Source organism: Plecotus auritus (assembly GCF_963455305.1).
Source record: "Plecotus auritus genome assembly, chromosome: 6".
NCBI classification, from domain to species: Eukaryota; Metazoa; Chordata; class Mammalia; order Chiroptera; family Vespertilionidae; genus Plecotus; species Plecotus auritus.
The window spans coordinates 126143071-126162407 of NC_137773.1; the positions used below are offsets into that span (position 1 = coordinate 126143071).

The 19337-nt window shown below is 40.2% G+C and overlaps 1 protein-coding gene across 2 annotated transcripts in view; it reads right to left on the reverse strand.

Moving 5' to 3' along the window:
• The window catches only part of ATXN7 (ataxin 7), a 175124-nt gene that overhangs the window by 125771 nt on the left and 30016 nt on the right, over positions 1–19337 (reverse strand). For both annotated transcript variants that reach the window (XM_080671512.1, XM_080671513.1), the window contains exon 2: positions 12402–12500. In XM_080671512.1, coding sequence (XP_080527638.1) covers positions 12402–12438 — 37 coding nt within the window. In that variant the 5' untranslated portion in view covers positions 12439–12500. The remainder of the gene's footprint in view (positions 1–12401; positions 12501–19337) is intronic.

Genomic DNA, 19337 nt, shown 5'->3' on the forward strand with positions numbered 1-19337 from the left:
TTGACCGGAATCGAACCTGGGACCTTTCAGTCCGCAGGCCGATGCTCTATCCACTGAGCCAAACCGGTTTTGGCCTTTCAAACTTTTTGATTGAGTTAGTAAAGAAAGCACAACAGAGAGTAAAATGAAAAATACTACGTATCTTCTTAGCATTGATAGTTATTAAGAGAAATCATTAATAAAGTTATCAATTATTGAACACTTACTAGCATTGCCACTGATACTTTACTGTACTGTCTCAATATTCACAATTGTGTAAGGTAGAAGTTGTTATTACTTAAAATTTACAGATAAGGAAAATGAAGGAGGGCTCTGGAATAAGTCCCTATGAATTCTTTCTGGGCTCATATTCTGGCTCTCCCACTTGCAAGCTGTGTAACCTGAGCAAGTTACCGAACTTATCTACACCACAGTTTAAAACGGAGTTAAAACCAGGCTTCTTCTGAGGATTACATGAAAAGACTCATGGAAAGCACTTGGTATAATGTTTAACACAAAATAAATACTATAAGTATCCTATATCAAGCCGAGCTATTCAGATCAATTCTTATCTGAGAAATTTATCGTCAAGTTGAAGATGTAGAGACCAAGAGAATGGCAGACAATTTCTGACATCTCTCCATCATTCTTTTCTGTTACAGCTAATACATTTTATCACACTCTCTTCATCAATAAGTCCTAACTCCAGTTTGATGTAAAATTTCCTAGATCAGGCAGTTTCTGATATCCATAATTGGTTTGGGTTTCCTAAAGGTTCGGGTTTCCTAAAGGTTCGAATGAGTCACCAACAAAAGCCAAAACTGCTAGCTGAGCAAGTACAGTGCTCTAATACTCAAATTGGGCAGCATTTAAAAAGTGCTTCTTACACAAAGGGCACTGTCTACAAACAAGAGACAACAGAAACTTGCACATGTGGTTTACCTACCAGGCCATAATAAAGAACCTGATGGCTTCTTACCTAAATACCCCTCCTCTATACTCAAAAACATAAAAAGAAAATGAACCAATACAATTTACATTAATGTAATTAATATAGCAGCGTGCCTTACATATGATCAATTGGTTCTCCTGTCAGTACACTTCTGATGTTTCGTAGCTCAGAGGACCTTCAGGATCTGTCAGCACAGATAGTGGTATGTATTATAAGGTTTGAGTAATGAGGACTCAAGTTTTCAAATGGTTCCTGATTGTCTACCACACACCAGGAACTCCGCTAGGCACCAAAGTGAACACAATGTAATTTCGATGAGGACATGAGGAGAGTAAGAAGTAGGAGAAACATTTAATTCATCAAAACGCTCTTATGGAAAAAGCTGTAACCACCAATTAGATTGTTTGTGGCTTAAGAACTAGGCCGTCAGAAATGAAATGCTGCCAAGTTCTGAGCATTTCATCCCTTCCAGGGATGTATTTAAAATATGGCCTTACTTCACCATCCAAATTTAGGGATGTTCCCAGGAGGTGCCAAGGGTAAGAAGGTCTCTCTTAACAAGAATAATTATTCTTGGCACAACAGATTCACTTGTAAATGCTTTGTTCAAACACCGAAGACATCACTAAGTGGAAAGAAAGGCTCATCTTTCCAGTTTTTAACTCCAGTTTGATGTAAAATTTCCTAAAATTTTGTAAGATGCAAGACCCCACACAACCAGCCTCTTTATTTAGAAAAAAACCACTGATCCCAATACAACATTGTAATGAACTTGAAAACTAGCAACTACAGTATAGTTATCAGTGCAAATTACAGGGTTGGTAACAGAGATTCTCCACTATCAACCCCAAAGGACTGCCTTCATTTGAGTAACAAGAAACTTGGATCCACTGAATTAGATGTATTGGCTTTGGTTTCTTGATTTCATCCTAAAATTGGCTGAGCCTATGTTTGTATCCCCTCTCCCTCCTCTGACCCATACCTCTCTCCTTCTTTCCTCTCCAAACAGAGCCAGAGCTCTCTTTTGCATATGGGTATGGCAGGCAAGGCCCATTCTTTTTTTTTTTTTTTTAATATATTTTATTGATTTTTTACAGAGAGGAAGGGAGAGAGATAGAGAGTTAGAAACATCGATAAGAGAAACATCGATCAGCTGCCTCCTGCACACCCCCTACTGGGGATGTGCCCGCAACCAAGGTACATGCCCTTGACCGGAATCGAACCTGGGACCTTTCAGTCCGCAGGCTGACGCTCTATCCACTGAGCCAAACCGGTTTTGGCAAGGCCCATTCTTAACTGTGCTCCCAGTAGTGAAATACCGTATCTTATAGACTGTCATACATACATCAGTATTCCAGTAGGGGGAGAACAGTGGAAGGAGGAAATGGAATTTATCAGCTCAGGGGCTGGAATTGCTGACAAGTGCAAAATTAGGAATAATATGAAGAGTTGAAAAAGTGGAGACTTAAAGATGAGGGTAATTATCTTTTTAAAGACTTAACCTGTACATGTATTCATTGTACACACTGTATCAGTTGCCAAGAAGTTTAAAGCTTTGTATTTTTAGTTTGTTTTCTTAAATCATATTTGTGTAACTACATATAAATTCTCCCAAAGAAATATTCACCCGTGATAGAAAACTGTTTGAAAGAGAAAAATTTAAAAATATACACATAAAAGATAATAAATTATAACTTTAAACTGAATAATGCTCAAATAGTTCTAGGAATTTAATACTGGCCTGTATTTTATTAACTACTGACAAGCTTGATTTAAAATCTTCATTTAAAGCCTTCAGGTAAAGTAGTTTTTGAAAAGTAGAGAGAAAGGATTAAGTTATAGAAAAGGAATGGAAAAGTTGGGCCAACATTTAGCTATATAAAGAGGCTGACTGTTTCGAGTTCCAGTGCACTGCCTCAGATACAATAAAATGCAAAATTAAACACACTGTTAAAAATAATTCCTATGACACCTTTGTTCTGATACAGCTTTCACCGAACTGGCTGTAAATATCACCATCTGATGGGTCCAACAGTTAGAGCATGGATTCTAGAGCCAATCTGCCCAGGTCAGTGGTCGGCAAACTCATTAGTCAACAGAGCCAAATATCAATAGTACAACAATTGAAATTGCTTTTGAGAGCCAAATTTTTTAAACTTGAACTTCTTCTAACGCCACTTCTTCAAAATAGACTCGCCCAGACCGTCGTATTTTGTGGAAGAGCCACACTCAAGGAGCCAAAGAGCCCCATGTGGCTCACGAGCCGCAGTTTGCCGACCACTGGCCCAGGAGAATCCCAATTCTACCACTTACTAGCTGTTAACTCTGGGGAAATCATTTAACCTCTCTGTGCCTGCTTCCTCATCTATAAAATGAGTGAAGGAGAAGTATTTACTTTATGAGAAGATTAAGAAAGTGAATAGTGCAAAAGCACCCTGTAAGTGTTAGCTATTATTAGCACCGTGCCTGTCATACAGTGAGCCCGGATTCTAATCTCTCCATGTTACACGATCAGATCAGTCTGTAGAATGAAGCATGGGTTTCACTATGTCAGTCCTTGCTCTAACACTTTTAGGGGCTCCCCTGACCACTGAATTCAATAAAAACTTCTCTCCTAGCACTCAAGGAGTGCCCCAGTCCCAACACTTCCGGAACTAAATGTCCCCTCCAGCAGGCACTCTATAGTCCAGCCAAAATGACCAATGCAAAGCTTCAAACATGTTGTCTACTCCAGCTCCCAAGCCTTTGTTCATACAGGTCACTATATACTTTCCTTCCCTTAGATGAAACCCTACCATTCAATCAAGTCCCTCTGCAAATTCCATGTCTTTAAGAAAGCATTTCCTTATCCCTCACATTAAGCATACGGGAACTCATCCCCACCCCTAAATCATTGGACTTCATGAACTGAGGTCAAGGTGACAATGAGATGTATGCTTGTTCTCCCAGAGATCAACAGTTTCACTCCCAAGGTAAGGGTGTTATTTGGAAATTGGACTCACCTCCCCACACACCATAAGATCTGTGGGTGCCAGGTCCCCAAGCTAGTCCACAAAGTGCGTTAGGGCTGAACTCCCAACTAATAGTGCAGGTGCACTGGTACAAAAGGGAAGGCTCAATACTGATCTTTCCTCGCAGTTTCCTCAGCAAAATTCCAGCTCTAAGTAAGAGCTGGATCTATGAAAAGTGGGGTGGAGGAAGTGGGTTTGTGGTACTTGAATTATAACAAACCCACTTCCCCCACCCCACTTTTCTATAGTATTATGTTTTCTTTTTTTGTTACTCCTCATCTAAGGATGTTTTTTCCATTGATTTTTAGAAAGTGAAAGGGAGGCAGGGAGGTAAATTTGTGGTACTTGAATTATATTTTAATAAAGCTATTATTATTATTTTAAAATATACCTTATTGAGTTTTTTACAGAGAGGAAGGTAGAGGGATAGAGAGTTAGATCCAGTTAGATCAATTTTCATAGATCCAGCAAACAAACCCACTTCCCCCACCCCACTTTTCTATAGTATTATGTTTTCTTTTTTTGTTACTCCTCACCTAAGGATGTTTTTTTCCATTGATTTTTATTTTATTTTATTTTTAAATATATTTTATTGATTTTTTACAGAGAGGCAGAGAGAGGGATAGAGAGTTAGAAACATCGATGAGAGAGAGACATCTATCAGCTGCCTCCTGCACGCCCCCTACTGGGTATGTGCCCGCAACCCAGGTACATGCCCTTGACAGGAATCGAACCTGGGACCCTTCAGTCCTCAGGCCGACGCTCTATCCACTGAGCCAAACTGGTTAGGGCTTTCCATTGATTTTTACAGAGAGGGAGGGAGGAAAGGAGGGAAGGAGGAGAGAAAAAAAGGGGGAGGGGAGAAAGAGAGGGAGAGAAGAAGGGAGGGAGGAAGGGAGGGGGGGCATGGATGTGAGAGAGACATCCACTGGCTGGCTGAGGATGGAACCCGAAACCCAGGTACATCGAACAGAAATTGAACCCGAGATCCTTCGGTGAATGGTCTGACGCTCTAACCACGTATTTTCTCATAAAAAGGGAGACTTTAACACCTATTAACTTTTTAGATAGTCCCTAAACCAGCCCTGGGCGTGGGCAAACTACGGCCTGCGGGCCGGATCTGGCCCGTTCTGTTCTATTCGGTGTTCTGTTCTATTCGGCCCGCGGAGCCGAAAGAGCGGAGGGTTCTCTTGCTCTCCCCTCCGCTCCTTTACTTTGAATTTATATTAGTTCACACAAACACTCCATCCATGCTTTTGTTCCGGCCCTCTGGTCCAGTTTAAGAACCCATTGTGGTCCTCGAGTCAAAAAGTTTGCCCACCCCTGCCCTAAACCTTTCTTCCCAGAAATATAAATTTACTACACAGCCATGGCCATTCTGATTGTAAATGGCACCATCTATGACTCAAGGCAAAGTTTCTGCCTTTTAACTTGTTCAATCTATTTTAACCTCTCTTATGATCCCATAAGATCTCCAGGACGGTCCTCAAACTTTTTAAACAGGGGGCCAGTTCACTGTCCCTCAGACCGTTGGAGGGCCGGAATATAGTTTAAAAAAAACACCATGAACAAATTCCTATGCACACTGCGGCCCGGGATGAGTCGGCTGCTAAGCAGGACAGGCAGCGGCACCCGGCAAGCCGGATAAATGTCCTCGGCGGGCCGCATGTGGCCTGTGGGCCATAGTTTGAGGATGCCTGGTCTACTCCTTTCCTTACTTCCTTCTCCTCATCCTCCTCCTCACCAAACTGCTCTAAGTGGAGGAACTTCAGGAGCAGAAATGATGAACTGAAATAATATCGCTACAGGCTACCTTTGCTACTTTCCAGACCTTCTTGCCCTTCTCCACTTCAGAATAAAGGGTATCTTCACAAAGCATCAGTTTCAATGATTTCTGGGGGCAGTGGCAACAGAGCAGCAATCACAAGTGGGTTTTTAGTAGGTTAGAATCCCGTTTACCAGGTATTTCTTTAAACACAAAGCCAAATAGATAAATTGGACTTCATCAAAATTATTAAACTTTTGTGCTTCAAATAATACCTTGGGAAAGACAACACACAGAATGGAGAAAATGTGTACAAATTATATATCTGATAGGGGACTTGTATCTGGAATGTATATATAAAAAAGAACAAATAATCCAATTTTCAAAATGGGCAGAAGATCTCAATAGATACTTCTCCAAAGAAAATAATACAAATGACCAATAAGCAAATGAAAAATTGCTCAACATCATTTGTTATTAGAGAAATACAGATCAAAACCACAATAATACTACTACACACCTACTATGCTGGCTATTAAGTAAATAAGAACAAACAAAAAGTGACAAGTGTTGGTTAGGATGTGAGGAATAAAATCCTTGTGCTTTGCTGGTACATTGTAAAACAGTCCAGTCCCTGTGGAAACAGCCTGGCAGTTCCTCAGAAGGTTAAACACAGAATTACAATGGGATCCAACAATTCCATTTCTAGGTATATACTCAAAAGAACTGAAAGCAGGGGCTAAAAGAGATACTTGTACAGCAATGTTCATAACAGCATTATTCACAATAGCCAAAAGGTGGAAACACCTCTAGTGTCCATCAACTGATGAACAGATAAATAAAATGTGGTGTATTTACACACAGGAACATTATTCAGTCACTAAAAGTAATGCTACAACATGAATGAACCTCAAAAACAAGTCAAGTAAAAGAAGCGACACAAAAGGCCATATATCATATGATTCCACTTATATGAAATATCCAGAATAGGCAAATCCATAAAGACAGAAGGCAGATCTGGCAAGAGGGGAGGGTGGAGAGTGACTGCTGGGTGGAAATGGGGTCTCCTTTCGGGTGATGAACATGTTCTGGACATAGATAAGAGGCGGTGGCTGAGCAACATCGTGAATACACTAAAAACTATCAAATGGGTAAATTTGTGGTACTTGAATTATATTTCAATAAAGCTATTATTATTATTTTAAAATATATTCTATTGAGTTTTCCACAGAGAGGAAGGGAGAGGGATAGAGAGTTAGAAACATCACTCAGCTGCCTCCCGCACACCCCCTACTGGGATGTGTCCGCAACCAAGGTAGATGCCCTAGACTAGAATTGAACCTGGGACCCTTCAGTCCACAGGCCGATGCTCTACCCACTGAGCCAAACCGGTTGGGCAAGCTATTATTTTTTTTAATTCAACATTAAAACTTGAAAAGTTTCACACAAAATTCCATATTGACATCTCTTGAAAAATCTCTGTGATCTCACACAAGGTCCCTCATGACAACCATCAGCTGCCACTAAAGCTAGACCTGAAGACAGCTCTCCATGCCCCACTCTGGGCATGTTGATCTCCGCCTCCATGAGCTTCTCTGTGAAAGGAGGATCATGACAGCATCTACCTCATCAGGCTGTCATGAGGAGTCAATGGGTTAAATGCTGAGAACAGCATCTGGTACATAGTCAGTGCTCCCTGCTCAGTAAGTGTTAGCTGCTTTTATATTTTCTGATACCTCAATCTCTTTATAGAGAGATAAATGGCAATTGTTTTCCAATTTTTAAAAAATATGTTTTTATTGATTTCAGAGAGGAAGGGGGGGTGGGAGAGAGAGAGAAACATCAATGATGAGATGCCATCACTGATCGGCTGCCTCCTGCATGCTCCATACCGGGGATCGAGCCTGAAACCCAGGCATGTGCCCTGACTGAGAATCGAATTTCAACCTTCTGGTTCATAGGTCAACCACACTAAACAAATGGAAGTATAGCATATAATGTAGCAATCCAAAAGAAAGAAGTGGAAAAACAGCCAAAATACAAGTCTTTAAAAAGCAACGTATAAAATACTATGCATAATATGTGTCTAGTTTTATGAAAAAGCAATAACTATGATAATAACTCTATTCATAGAAAACAGTCTAGATAACTTTGGATTTATGGGGAGCAGAAAGTGAAAGTATGTAATTAAAGGGGCTTTTTATTAACATACATGTCTATGTAATACTTAAATTTTTCTAGCCTTATTGAAATATAATTGACATATAACATTGTATAAATTTAAAGTGTAAATATTGTGATTTTATATATATATGTAAAATTAGCTGACATGTCCATCACCTCACATAGTTATCTAATTTTTTTAATGACAAACTTTTATAACCAGAATATTTTTTTAAAATATATTTTATTGATTTTTTACAGAGAGGAAGGAAGAGGGATAGAGAGCTAGAAACATCGATGAGAGAGAAACATCGATCAGCTGCCTCCTGCACACCTCCTACTGGGGATGTGCCCGCAACCACGTTACGTGCCCTTGACCGGAATCGAACCTGGGACCCTTCAGTCCGCAGGCCGACGCTCTATCCACTGAGCCAAACCGGTTTTGGCGAGAATATTTTTTAATATATTTTTGATTTTAGAGAGGAAGGGAGAGAGAGATAGAAACATCAATGATGAGAGAGAATCACTGATCAGCTGCCTCCTGCACGCCCCCCACTGGAGATTGAGCACGCAATCCAGTCATGTGCCCTTGACCAGAATCGAACCCGGGATCCTTCAGTCCGTAGGCAGACTCTCTATCCACTGAACAAAACTGGCCAGGGCTAACCAGAATATTTTTTTAAAAGAAGAAGTAATTCTAATTTTGTTTGAGACTTTTGTGAGATTGTCACAAAATTCAATCACATGAGTAGCAATATTACAGACTGGTGAAAACAGGGGCCATTTGCTTTCCTTTGAAACCCAGAGGCTGGGATTCCCAGGCACCAACCCCTTTGGTTTCCTTCCTCCTTGCGGAGTGCGTATTTTACTGCTGCCAAAAGTAGAGATTCTAAACTCCTTGGCCTGGCAGTCAACACCCTTCCCTATCTGGCCAAACATCCTTTTTATAGCGTTATCACCCTTCACTCCCACTTACAAAGTCTCCACTCTGGCCAAAAAAGACATAAAATACATATCTTTAAAATGTTTTTCCATATGCACTTTTAAAAAATTGAGATAAAATTCACTTAATATAAAATTTATCATTTTAACAATTTTAAAGTGTACACTTAGTGACATTTAGTATATTCACAATGTGATGCATCCACTATCATTACCTGGTTCCAGAGCACTTTCATCACCCCAAAAGGAAACCCTGTACCCAGTAAGCAGTCACTCCCCATCTCCCATCCCTCCCCCCAGGCCCTAGAAGCCACATCTGTCTTCTGTCTCAAAAGTTTTGCCTATTTTGGATATTCTGCATCATACAATATGTGAACTTTTGTTTCTGGCTTCTTTCAGTTAGCATAATGTTTTTGAGGCTCAATACTTTCTTTCTTTTTACAGATGAGTAATATTCCACTGTGTGCATATCCCATGTTTTGTGTGGTTTGTTTTTTTTTTATCCATTCATCAGCTGATGGACATTTGGGCTATTTCTACCTTTGGGGTATTGTGAATAGTTACATGCCATTATCTTTCCCTTCCTTCAGTTTTACGTGCAAATCAAAGTCAAGCTTTCACGTGAGCTTCTAATCAACTCTTACCCTCCTCACGTTAGCCTGGCCCAAAGTCCTCAGCTTACTCTGAATTCCCTCACTTCTATACCCAAGGTAGCAAATTGTCAACACATGGCAGAATCCTACAGACTTATTTAGGTTGACTCAAACTGTTTGCTTTTCTTAAATTAGTTGCTAACATAGGAAAGCTCAAGGAAAATCATTGAAGTCAAGATTCCAGATCCTTTAAAAACCTAGAAGGTCTGGCAACATCATCTCTTGCCTGGGTTATTGCAGTAACTGCAGATTAACTGGTCTCAGTGCTTTTACCCTTTCCCCCTACAGCCTACCTCAATATAGTACCCCCAATGGTTTCATTCAAACAGAAGTCAGATCAAGTCACTCCAGTACTCACATTCCAGTGGCCTCCCACTTCTCCCAAAGTACAAGCCAAGGCCTGCATGGCCTATGAGGCGGTGTACACAGGTCTTGTGCCTGTCTGCCTGTGTCTCCTCCCACTCTCCTGCCTGCTCACTCAGCTCCGGCCTTCTTCTTTCCATTGCTTGGACAACCCAGGCAGGCTCTACTTTAGGCCTTTGCACTGGATGTTCAATGCATCTCCAGAAAGTTCAGTGGTTCACTCCTTCACATTCAGTACTAAAATCTCACCTCAAAAAAACCCAACCCTGACCGCCCTTACTTAAAATTGTAAGCCCACCCCTCATCAGCACTCCTGATTTTCCTTATCCTGACCTGCTATTTCTAACCAGTCATCATCATCTAGTATAATGAAAAATGTACTTATTTACTGCATTTGCTATCTATTATCTGTTTCCTTCCATTAAAAGGTAAGTGTCACAATGGCAGGGACTTTTGTCCCTTTGATTTCCTAATTAATTCCCATTGCCCAGAAGAGCACAACACATGGTAAGCGTGCAATAACTATTTGCTGAATGGATATTGGGCTTACAATTAGCCGGCACTGAAAAGGGGCTGCCCTTTAGATTGGTCACATGATAGTTTCCCAGTTCCACCTGGCCCATTTCATTCTTCTACCTGTTTGGTCCCTGCAGACATGAGCTTGTGACACTTCTTTTTCCCCTGCCCCTTGTCATTGACTTCCTAGTATCATGTTAATCTTTTCATCAGAATAGTATTAATAAAGGATATCATAATTGTAGTCTGTGGAAATCACCTACTATTTTCCTTCTCAAAGACAATCCCTCTGCATATAGTAGAAGCTAAATAAATAGTTATGAACTAAAGTGCTCATCTGGCATTTCTGTCAAATGTTTCCTCCCTACCTTCCCCCCCAAATCTCACCACTTCCAGCTGCTGACTACCATTAAGGAAAGCGCTGCTTCTCTCTTCTCTGGCACTTCCCAGACATTCCACAGTTAGGGTCATCCTTCGTGATAACCTGGATGACCACAGAATGATGCCTATGCATTGCTGCCCGATCAGCTTTAAGACAGAAAAATGTAAGGACCTATTTTGAGGGTGGAGACTTCAGAGCTGCCCAGAGCTGCTCTTCTAAACACCTAACCAGAGCTGCCACACCTTTCCTGACACTCGTGTTTCAGTCTGAAATTATTATCTTTGCAGATGAATGTGCATATTGTCCAAAATGTTTCCATCTTTGCAATACACTGAGTGGCCAGATTATTATGATCTCTGAATATATATATTAGAGGCCCAATGCATGAATTCGTGCATGGGTGGGGTCTGGCCAGCCTGGCCAGGGGGAGGGGACATGAGTGGTTGGCTGGCCTGCCTGCTGGTCGAACTCCTGGTCGAGGGGACAATTTGCATATTAACCTTTTATTATATAGGATATACACTGAGTGGCCAGATTATTATGCGTTCAGAGATCGTAATAATCTGGCCACTCAGTGTAGTTGCAACCTGACTGAGGCATTGCATTTGTTGCCTAAATGTGTAATCTGATCAATTTCAGAGGCTAAAAATCCTTTGGTCTTTCCTGTTTGGATTCTGTTCCATTTTATCCTTCAATAACATGTGTTAAACCTCATCTTAACATGTAAGCCCCCTCATTGCTTTTAGGACATGGGAGGATGAATCTTTTTTTTAATAAAAATTCCTCCAGGAAAAGGTTCATTCGATTTGATAGTTTTCTACACCTGGCACCACACTGCACAGCTGGGGTGTGGCAGAAGGACCTTGGCCAGGCAAGGGAGAGAAGCCCATAGAGGCTTGACTGTGCAGGATTTCTGTAGATGAGGTTTTTGTAACTTTACCAAGTGGTTCGTTTAGTTTAAAGCTTAAAGTTATTTTTTTTTTTATCAGTGTCCACAAAGTTTAAAATAGAACACAAAATTAAAAGAATCTATGGGACACACACAAAGCATTTCTCCAGAATATTTTCCTCTTTTTCACATTATGTGAGACTTAACCATCCCTCCTCCCCAAATAGTAAATGCACAATGGCAAACATGTAGTAAGAAACAACTAATGGTGTCTGCTATTTTTGAAATGAGCACAGAGCCATCTGGCGGCTGGGCAAAGGTACTGGGCCCAGGGAGTATGTCTGAAGAACTGCCAGTTTACAATTTGCTTAGGACCTTCCCAGTCCTGAGCAGCTAGGTCTATGTTGCTTGTGGAGAGAAAACAGGAGCTGAGGAAAGTAGAGCTGGGCAAAAACACAGGAGCATATCTTTGAACAACGTCCTAAGAAAAAAATAAATATGGATTTATTGGGGTAAGAGTTCCTATCTCCAAAGTCTTCCTATAATTTTAAAGAATGGAGGGAGGTAGTATTTAGCAGTTTTCATTCTGACAAACACATAATAATATTATACTCTTGAATTCATTGTCATTTCATGTTAGTAAGATCATATTCAGAGTTATGCTTAAAATTTGAAATCTTACTCTGATACTTTAAATTTAAAAACTCTCATTCTTTGGTAAGACTTGCTCTATTATAGTCGGAAGCATCACATTTTTCAGCTGTGCTATGCTGGAACAGCAGTTACCTTTTCTTTGGAGGGCAGGCCAAAACTCCTGATCCATTTATCAGGGGATCTTCATCTGCTATGACTGTGGAAGTGCTTTCTTCTTAATTCTGTTCAGACCTACAAACAGAGAAAAGGGGCAAAGGGATGAAACAATGGGTCAAGCTAACCAGAAATCTACAATCTCATTAGTTACCAGATGTTACAAAATTATTATATATGTTTTGAAATGTCAAAGTGTTAAAATTCGAGGCACTTTATCAATTTTACAACAAATGTAATTCAGTTTTTTGGTTTTTTACAATGCACTTAAGCAGCTATCTATAATAATAAAAGGGTAATATGCTAATTAGACCAGACGTCATTCCGGATGAAGCCGGGGTCAGAGGGTAGCCTGGGTCCCAGGTGTCTGCAGGTGTCTGAAGGGAAGCCCGAGTCCCGGGTGCCAGAGGGAAGCTGGTGCCGGTAGCCAGGGGATGGAAAGCCTACTCTTGCATGAATTTCGTGCATTGGGCCTCTAGTCCTATATAATAAAAGGTTAATATGCAAATCGACCGAATAGCAGAACGACCGGTCGGTAAGATGCGAACTGACCATCAGGGGGCAGACGCTCAACACAGGAGCTGACCCCTGGTGGTCAGTGCGCTCTCACAGGTGGAGCACCGCTCAGCCAGAACCTGGGCTCACGGCTGGCGAGCGCAGCGGTGGTGGCAAGAGCCTCTCCCGCCTCTGCAGCAGCGCTGAGGAAGTCGGCGAGGAGCAGGACTAAGCCATCAGATGGCCATCCCCCGAGGGCTCCCAGACTGTGAGAGGGTGCAGGCCAGGCTGAGGAACCCCTGAGTGCATGAATTTCGTGCACCGGGCCTCTAGTATTTACAATAAACCAAGAACAAATGACTATTTAATATGTACATAGATAAAGCTCTTGGGGCTTAAAGTCATTGTGTATAATTTGCCACTAATGAGTTTTCACTTAATTTTTAAAATGGCTATTCAGAAAGCCTGCTCCTATGAAACCTATCAGAATCACAGATTTAAAAAAACACACACACATTGAGATTATTATATGGAGAGGTCACTTTGTCCTTTTTCATCTAACAGTTTATAAAAGCAATTCATAATACTACAAACAGGAAACAAAAACTCAAACCACTTTCCTAAAAAGCACAAGGAAATTATGTGTTCCTTTTTTATGCATTTTTGTGCAATGTGTATATGTACACTTCAAGTGGGATGTGGCTACTATTTAAATTAATTTGGGAAGAATCACTGAGTTAAGAGTCAAGGAACTGGAGATTAAGAAACCAGTTAGAGCCGAAACTGGTTTGGCTCAGTGGATAGAGCGTCGGCCTGTGGACTGAAGGGTCCCAGGTTCGATTCCGGTCAAGGGCATGTACCTTGGTTGCAGGCACATCCCCAGTAGGGGTTGTACAGGAGGCAGCTGATCAATGTTTCTCTCTCATCGATGTTTCTAACTCTCTGTCCCTCTCCCTTGCTCTCTGTAAAATACCAATAAAATATATTTAAAAAAAAAAAAAAAAGAAACCAGTTAGAAATTTAACTGGTTTTCAAGTCTGACTTGCAGAAGAAGAGAGAGAACAGAAAATATAGGCAATGACACAGCTATGGAGCAGATGCTAAAGTATAAGCACAAAGCAGGCTGATTTTGTATGAAAATTTCACCAGTAATACCCTTCTCTTCCGGTATTATTTCTTTCAGGTCACGATGAGGAAACTGAGGTTTAGCAGAGTACAGCCATCTGCATGTCACCCGCTGCAACAACAGTGAACTAATACTGAAAGAAAACCAGTGAAAGCTGCCTCCTAAACTGGAGAAAAGCTGCCTGTCCACTGGAGCCAGCTGTTTTCTCTGTATGGATACCTGCATCTCCTCTGAGCCCCATCGCCTGCAGTGAATACATGACCGAACAGGAGAGAGAGAACTACATAACCAGACACCCAGAAAAGAGAGACCATGGGGAGACAAAGAAACAGACCGCATATGAAAGAAAAGCAGGCATCACCAGAAAAGGAAGTAAACGAAATGGAGGCAAGCAACCTTCCAGAGAAAGAATTCAGAGAAATGGTCATAAGGTGGCTGAAAAGAATGAAAGACAAATTCGACAATATGAGTAAGAACCAAGAGGAAATGAAGAAGAACGAAGAAGAAATGAAAAATGACATCGCTACTGTAAAGAACTCAATAGAAAGCATCAAGAGTAGACTAGAAGAAGCAGATGACCGCATCAGTGAGCTAGAAGACAAGGTAGGAAAAAATACCCAAGTAGAGCAGCTTCTAGAAAAAAAAAATTAAAAAGCAGGAGGAGAGCCTAAGGGAACTTTGGGACAACACGAAACAAAACAACATCCGCATAATAGCGGTTCCAGAAGGAAAGGAAACTGAGCAAGGAATAGAAAACCTGTTTGAAGAAAAAAATGACAGAAAACTTCCCTGATATAGGGAAGAAAAAACCCACACAAATCCAAGAAGCTCAGAGTCCCAAGCAAAATGAACCCCAAAAGACCGACGCCAAGGCACATTATAATTAAATTGGCAAACACCAACGACAAAGTAAGAATCTTAACAGTGGCAAGAGAGAGACAGAAAGTTACATACAAAGGAACCCCCATCAGACTATCAACTGATTTCTCAACAGAAACTCATCAGGCCAGAAGGGAATGGAATGAAATATACAACATCATGCAAAGGAAGGGTCTGAATCCAAGAATACTGTACCCAGCAAGGCTATCAATCAAAACTGAAGGTGAAATCAGGAGCTTCACAGACAAAAAAGGACTAAGGGAATTTATTACCACCAAACCAGCAATGCAAGAAATGCTAAAGGGTCTGCTGTGTAAAAAAAAAAGAAATAGGAAGCGAAGAAGGAACACAGGGGTAAAGAATAAAAATGGCGACAAATAAGTACCTATTAATAACTTTAAACGTAAATGGATTAAATGCCCCAATCAAAAGACATAGGGTAACAGATTGGATAAGAAAACAAAACCCATATATCTGCTGTCTACAAGAAACCCACCTCAGAAAAAATGACGCACACAGACTGAGGATGAAGGGATAGAAAAAGGTTTTTCAGGCAAATGGAAAAGAAAAAAAAGCTGGAGTAGCAATACTTATATCTGACAAATTAGATCTCAAAGTGAAGGACATAATAAGAGGTAAGGAAGGCCACTTCATAATACTCAAGGGAGAAATCCAACAAGAAGAAATAACTCTGGTAAACATATATGCACCCGATACAGGAGCACCCCAATACATAAAAAAAACTCCTGGAGGATATCAAGGGAGAGATTGACAGCAATACAATCACAGTAGGAGACTTTAATACCCCACTATCACCATTGGACAAATCCTCTAAACAAAAAAATCAGCAAAGAAACATCAATCCTAAATGACTCACTAGACCAGATGGAATTAATTGACATCTTCAGAACATTTCACCCCAAAGCCACAGAATATACATTCTTCTCAAGTGCACATGGGTCATTTTCAAAGATAGACCATATGTTGGGACATAGGCAAAGTCTCTTCAAATTCAAGAAGATAGAAATCGTATCAAGCATCTTCTCAGACCACAGTGGCATGAAACGGGAAATCAACTATAATAAAAACAATCCAAAGAAATCAAACACATGGAGACTAAACAGCATGCTATTAAACAATGACTGGGTTACCAGAGAAATCAAGGAAGAAATAAAAAAACATCATGGCAACAAATGACAATGAAAACACAACAATCCAAAATCTATGGAACACAGCGAAAGCAGTCTTGAGAGGGAAGTTCATAGCTCTACAAGCCTACTGCAAAAAACAAGAAACAATGGTAATAAATTACCTAACCCTACAACTCAAAGAGTTAGAAAAAGAGCAACAAGAAAAGCCCAGTGTAAGCAGAAGGAAGGAAATAATAAAGATCAGAGCAGAGATAAACAGCATAGAGACCAAAGAAACAATACAAAAGATCAACAAAACGAAGAGCTGATTCTTTGAAGGATAAACAAAATTGATGAACCTCTACCCAGGCTCACCAGGAAGCAAAGAGAGAGGACCCAAATAAACAAAATCAGAAATGAAAGAGGTGAAATAACAACAGATCCTGCCGAAATACAAAGGATTGTTAAAAAATACTATGAACAACTCTATTCCAAAAAACTGGACAACCTGGAGGAAATGGACATATTCCTAGAAAAATATAACCTTCCAAAACTCAATCAGGAAGAATCTAAACAGCTCAATATGCCAGTAACTATGGAAGAAATTGAAGCAGTCATCAAAAAGCTTCCGGCAAACAAAAGCCCGGGGCCAGGAGAGTTTTACCAAACATTCAAGGAAGAACTAAAACCTATCCTCCTCAGACTATTCCAAAAAATTCAAGAGGAAGGAACACTTCCAAGGTCCTTTTATGAAGCCAGCATCACCCTAATGCTAAAACCAGGTAAAGACAACACAATGAAAGAGAATTACAGGCCAATATCCCTCATGAATGTAGATGCCAAAATTCTCAACAAAATTCTAGCAAATCGGATCCAGCAGTACATCAGAAAGATCATACACCATGCCAAGTAGGATTTATCCCAGGAATGCAAGGATGGTACAATATCTGCAAATCAATAAACGTGATACATCACATAAACAAATTGAGAGATAAAAGTCACATAGTCGCCCTAACTGGTTTGGCTCAGTGGATAGAGCGTCGGCCTGCGGACTGAAGGTCCCAGGTTCGATTCTGATCAAGGGCATGTACCTTGGTTGCGGGCACATCCCCAGTAGGGGGTGTGCAGGAGGCAGCTGATCAATGTTTCTCTCTCATTGATGTTTCAGGCTCTCTATCCCTCTCCCTTCCTCGCTGTAAAAAATCAATAAAATATATTTTTAAAAAATCACATAGTCATATCAATTGATGCAGAAAAAGTATTTTACAAAATCCAACACCCTTTCTTGATAAAAACTCTCAACAAGGTGGGAATAGAAGGATTATACCTCAACATAATAAAAGCTATATATAATAAACCCACAGCTAACATCATACTCAATGGGCAAAAACTAAAACCATTTCCCCTAAGAACAGGAACAAGACAGGGATGCCCACTCTCACCACTCCTGTTTGACATAGTACTGGAAGTATTAGCCATTGCAATTAGACAAGAAGAAGAAATAAAAAGCATCCAAATTGGAAAAGAAGAAGTAAAGCTGTCCTTATTTGCAGATGACATCATATTGTATATAAAAAAACCCGAAAGACTCCATCAAAAAACTAACAGACTTAATAAATTAATTCAGCAATGTAGCAGGATACAAAATTAACGCCAAGAAATCTATGGAATTTCTATACACCAACAGTGAACTTACAGAAAGAGAGACTAAAAAAGCAATCCCATTTACCATCGCACCAAAAAAATTAAGATACCTAGGAATAAACCTAACCAAGGAGGTAAAAGACCTATACGCAGAAAACTACAGGACACTGAAAAAAGAGATAGAGGAAGACATAAACAAATGGAAGAACAAACCATGTTCACGGATTGGTAGAATCAACATCATTAAAATGTCCATACTACCCAAAACAATCTATACATTCAATGCACTGCCCATTAAAATACCAATGGCATATTTCACAGACCTAGAAAGAACTCTCCAAAAATTCATCAGGAATAAAAAAAGACCCCAAATAGCCACAGCAATCCTGAGAAAGAAGAATAAAGTAGGACGGATCTCAATACCAGATTTCAAGCTGTATTACAAAGCCACTGTCCTCAAAACAGCCTGGTACTGGCACAAGAACAGACATATAGATCAATGGAATAGAATAGAGAATCCAGATATTGACCCAAACCACTATGCTCAATTAATATTTGACAAAGGAGGCATGAACATACAATGGAGTAAAGACATTCTCTTCAATAAATGGTGTTGGGAAAATTGGACAGATACATGCAAAAAAATGAAACTAGATCACCAACTTACACCATACACAAAAGTAAACTCAAAATGGATACAGGACTTAAACATAAGATGGGAAACCATAAAAACACTAGAGGAATCCACAGGCAGCAAAATCTCAGACATATGCCGAAAAAACTTCTTCACTGATACTGCCCCTAGGGCAATGGAAGCCAAAGAGAAAATAAACAAATGGGACTACATCAAAATAAAAAGCTTTTGCACAGCAAAAGAAACCATCAACAAAACAACAGGAAACCCCACTGTATGGGACAACATATTTACAAATGTTATCACTGATAAAGGTTTAATCTCCAACATCTACAGGCAGCTTATACAACTTAATAAAAGGAAGATAAATGATCCAATAAAAAAATGGGCTAGGGACCTAAATAGAATCTTTTCCAAAAAAGACAGAAGGAAGGCCAAGAGACATATGAGAACATGCTCAAAGTCACTAATTATCCGAGAGATGCTAATCAAAACGACAATGCAATACCATCTCACACCTGTCAGAATGGCTATCATCAACAAATCAACAAACGACAAGTACTGGTTGGCGAGGATGCGGAGAAAAAGGAACCCTCGTGCGCTGCTGGTGGGAATGCAGACTGGTGCAGCCACTGTGGAGAACAGTATGGAGTTTCCTCAAAAAACTGAAAATGGAACTCCCATTTGACCCAGTAATCCCACTCCTAGGAATATATCCTAAGAAACTAGAAACACCAATCAGAAAGGATATATGCACCCCTATGTTCATAGCAGCACAATTTACAATAGCTAAGATTTGGAAATAGACTAGGTGCCCGTCAGCAGATGACTGGATCAGAAAACTATGGTACATCTACCCAATGGAATACTACACTGCCATAAAAAAGAAGGAATTCTTACCATTTGTAGCAACCTGGATGGAATTAGAGAACATTATGTTAAATGAAATAAGCCAGTCAATGAAAGAAAAATACCACATGATCTCACTCATTTGTGGATAATAAAAA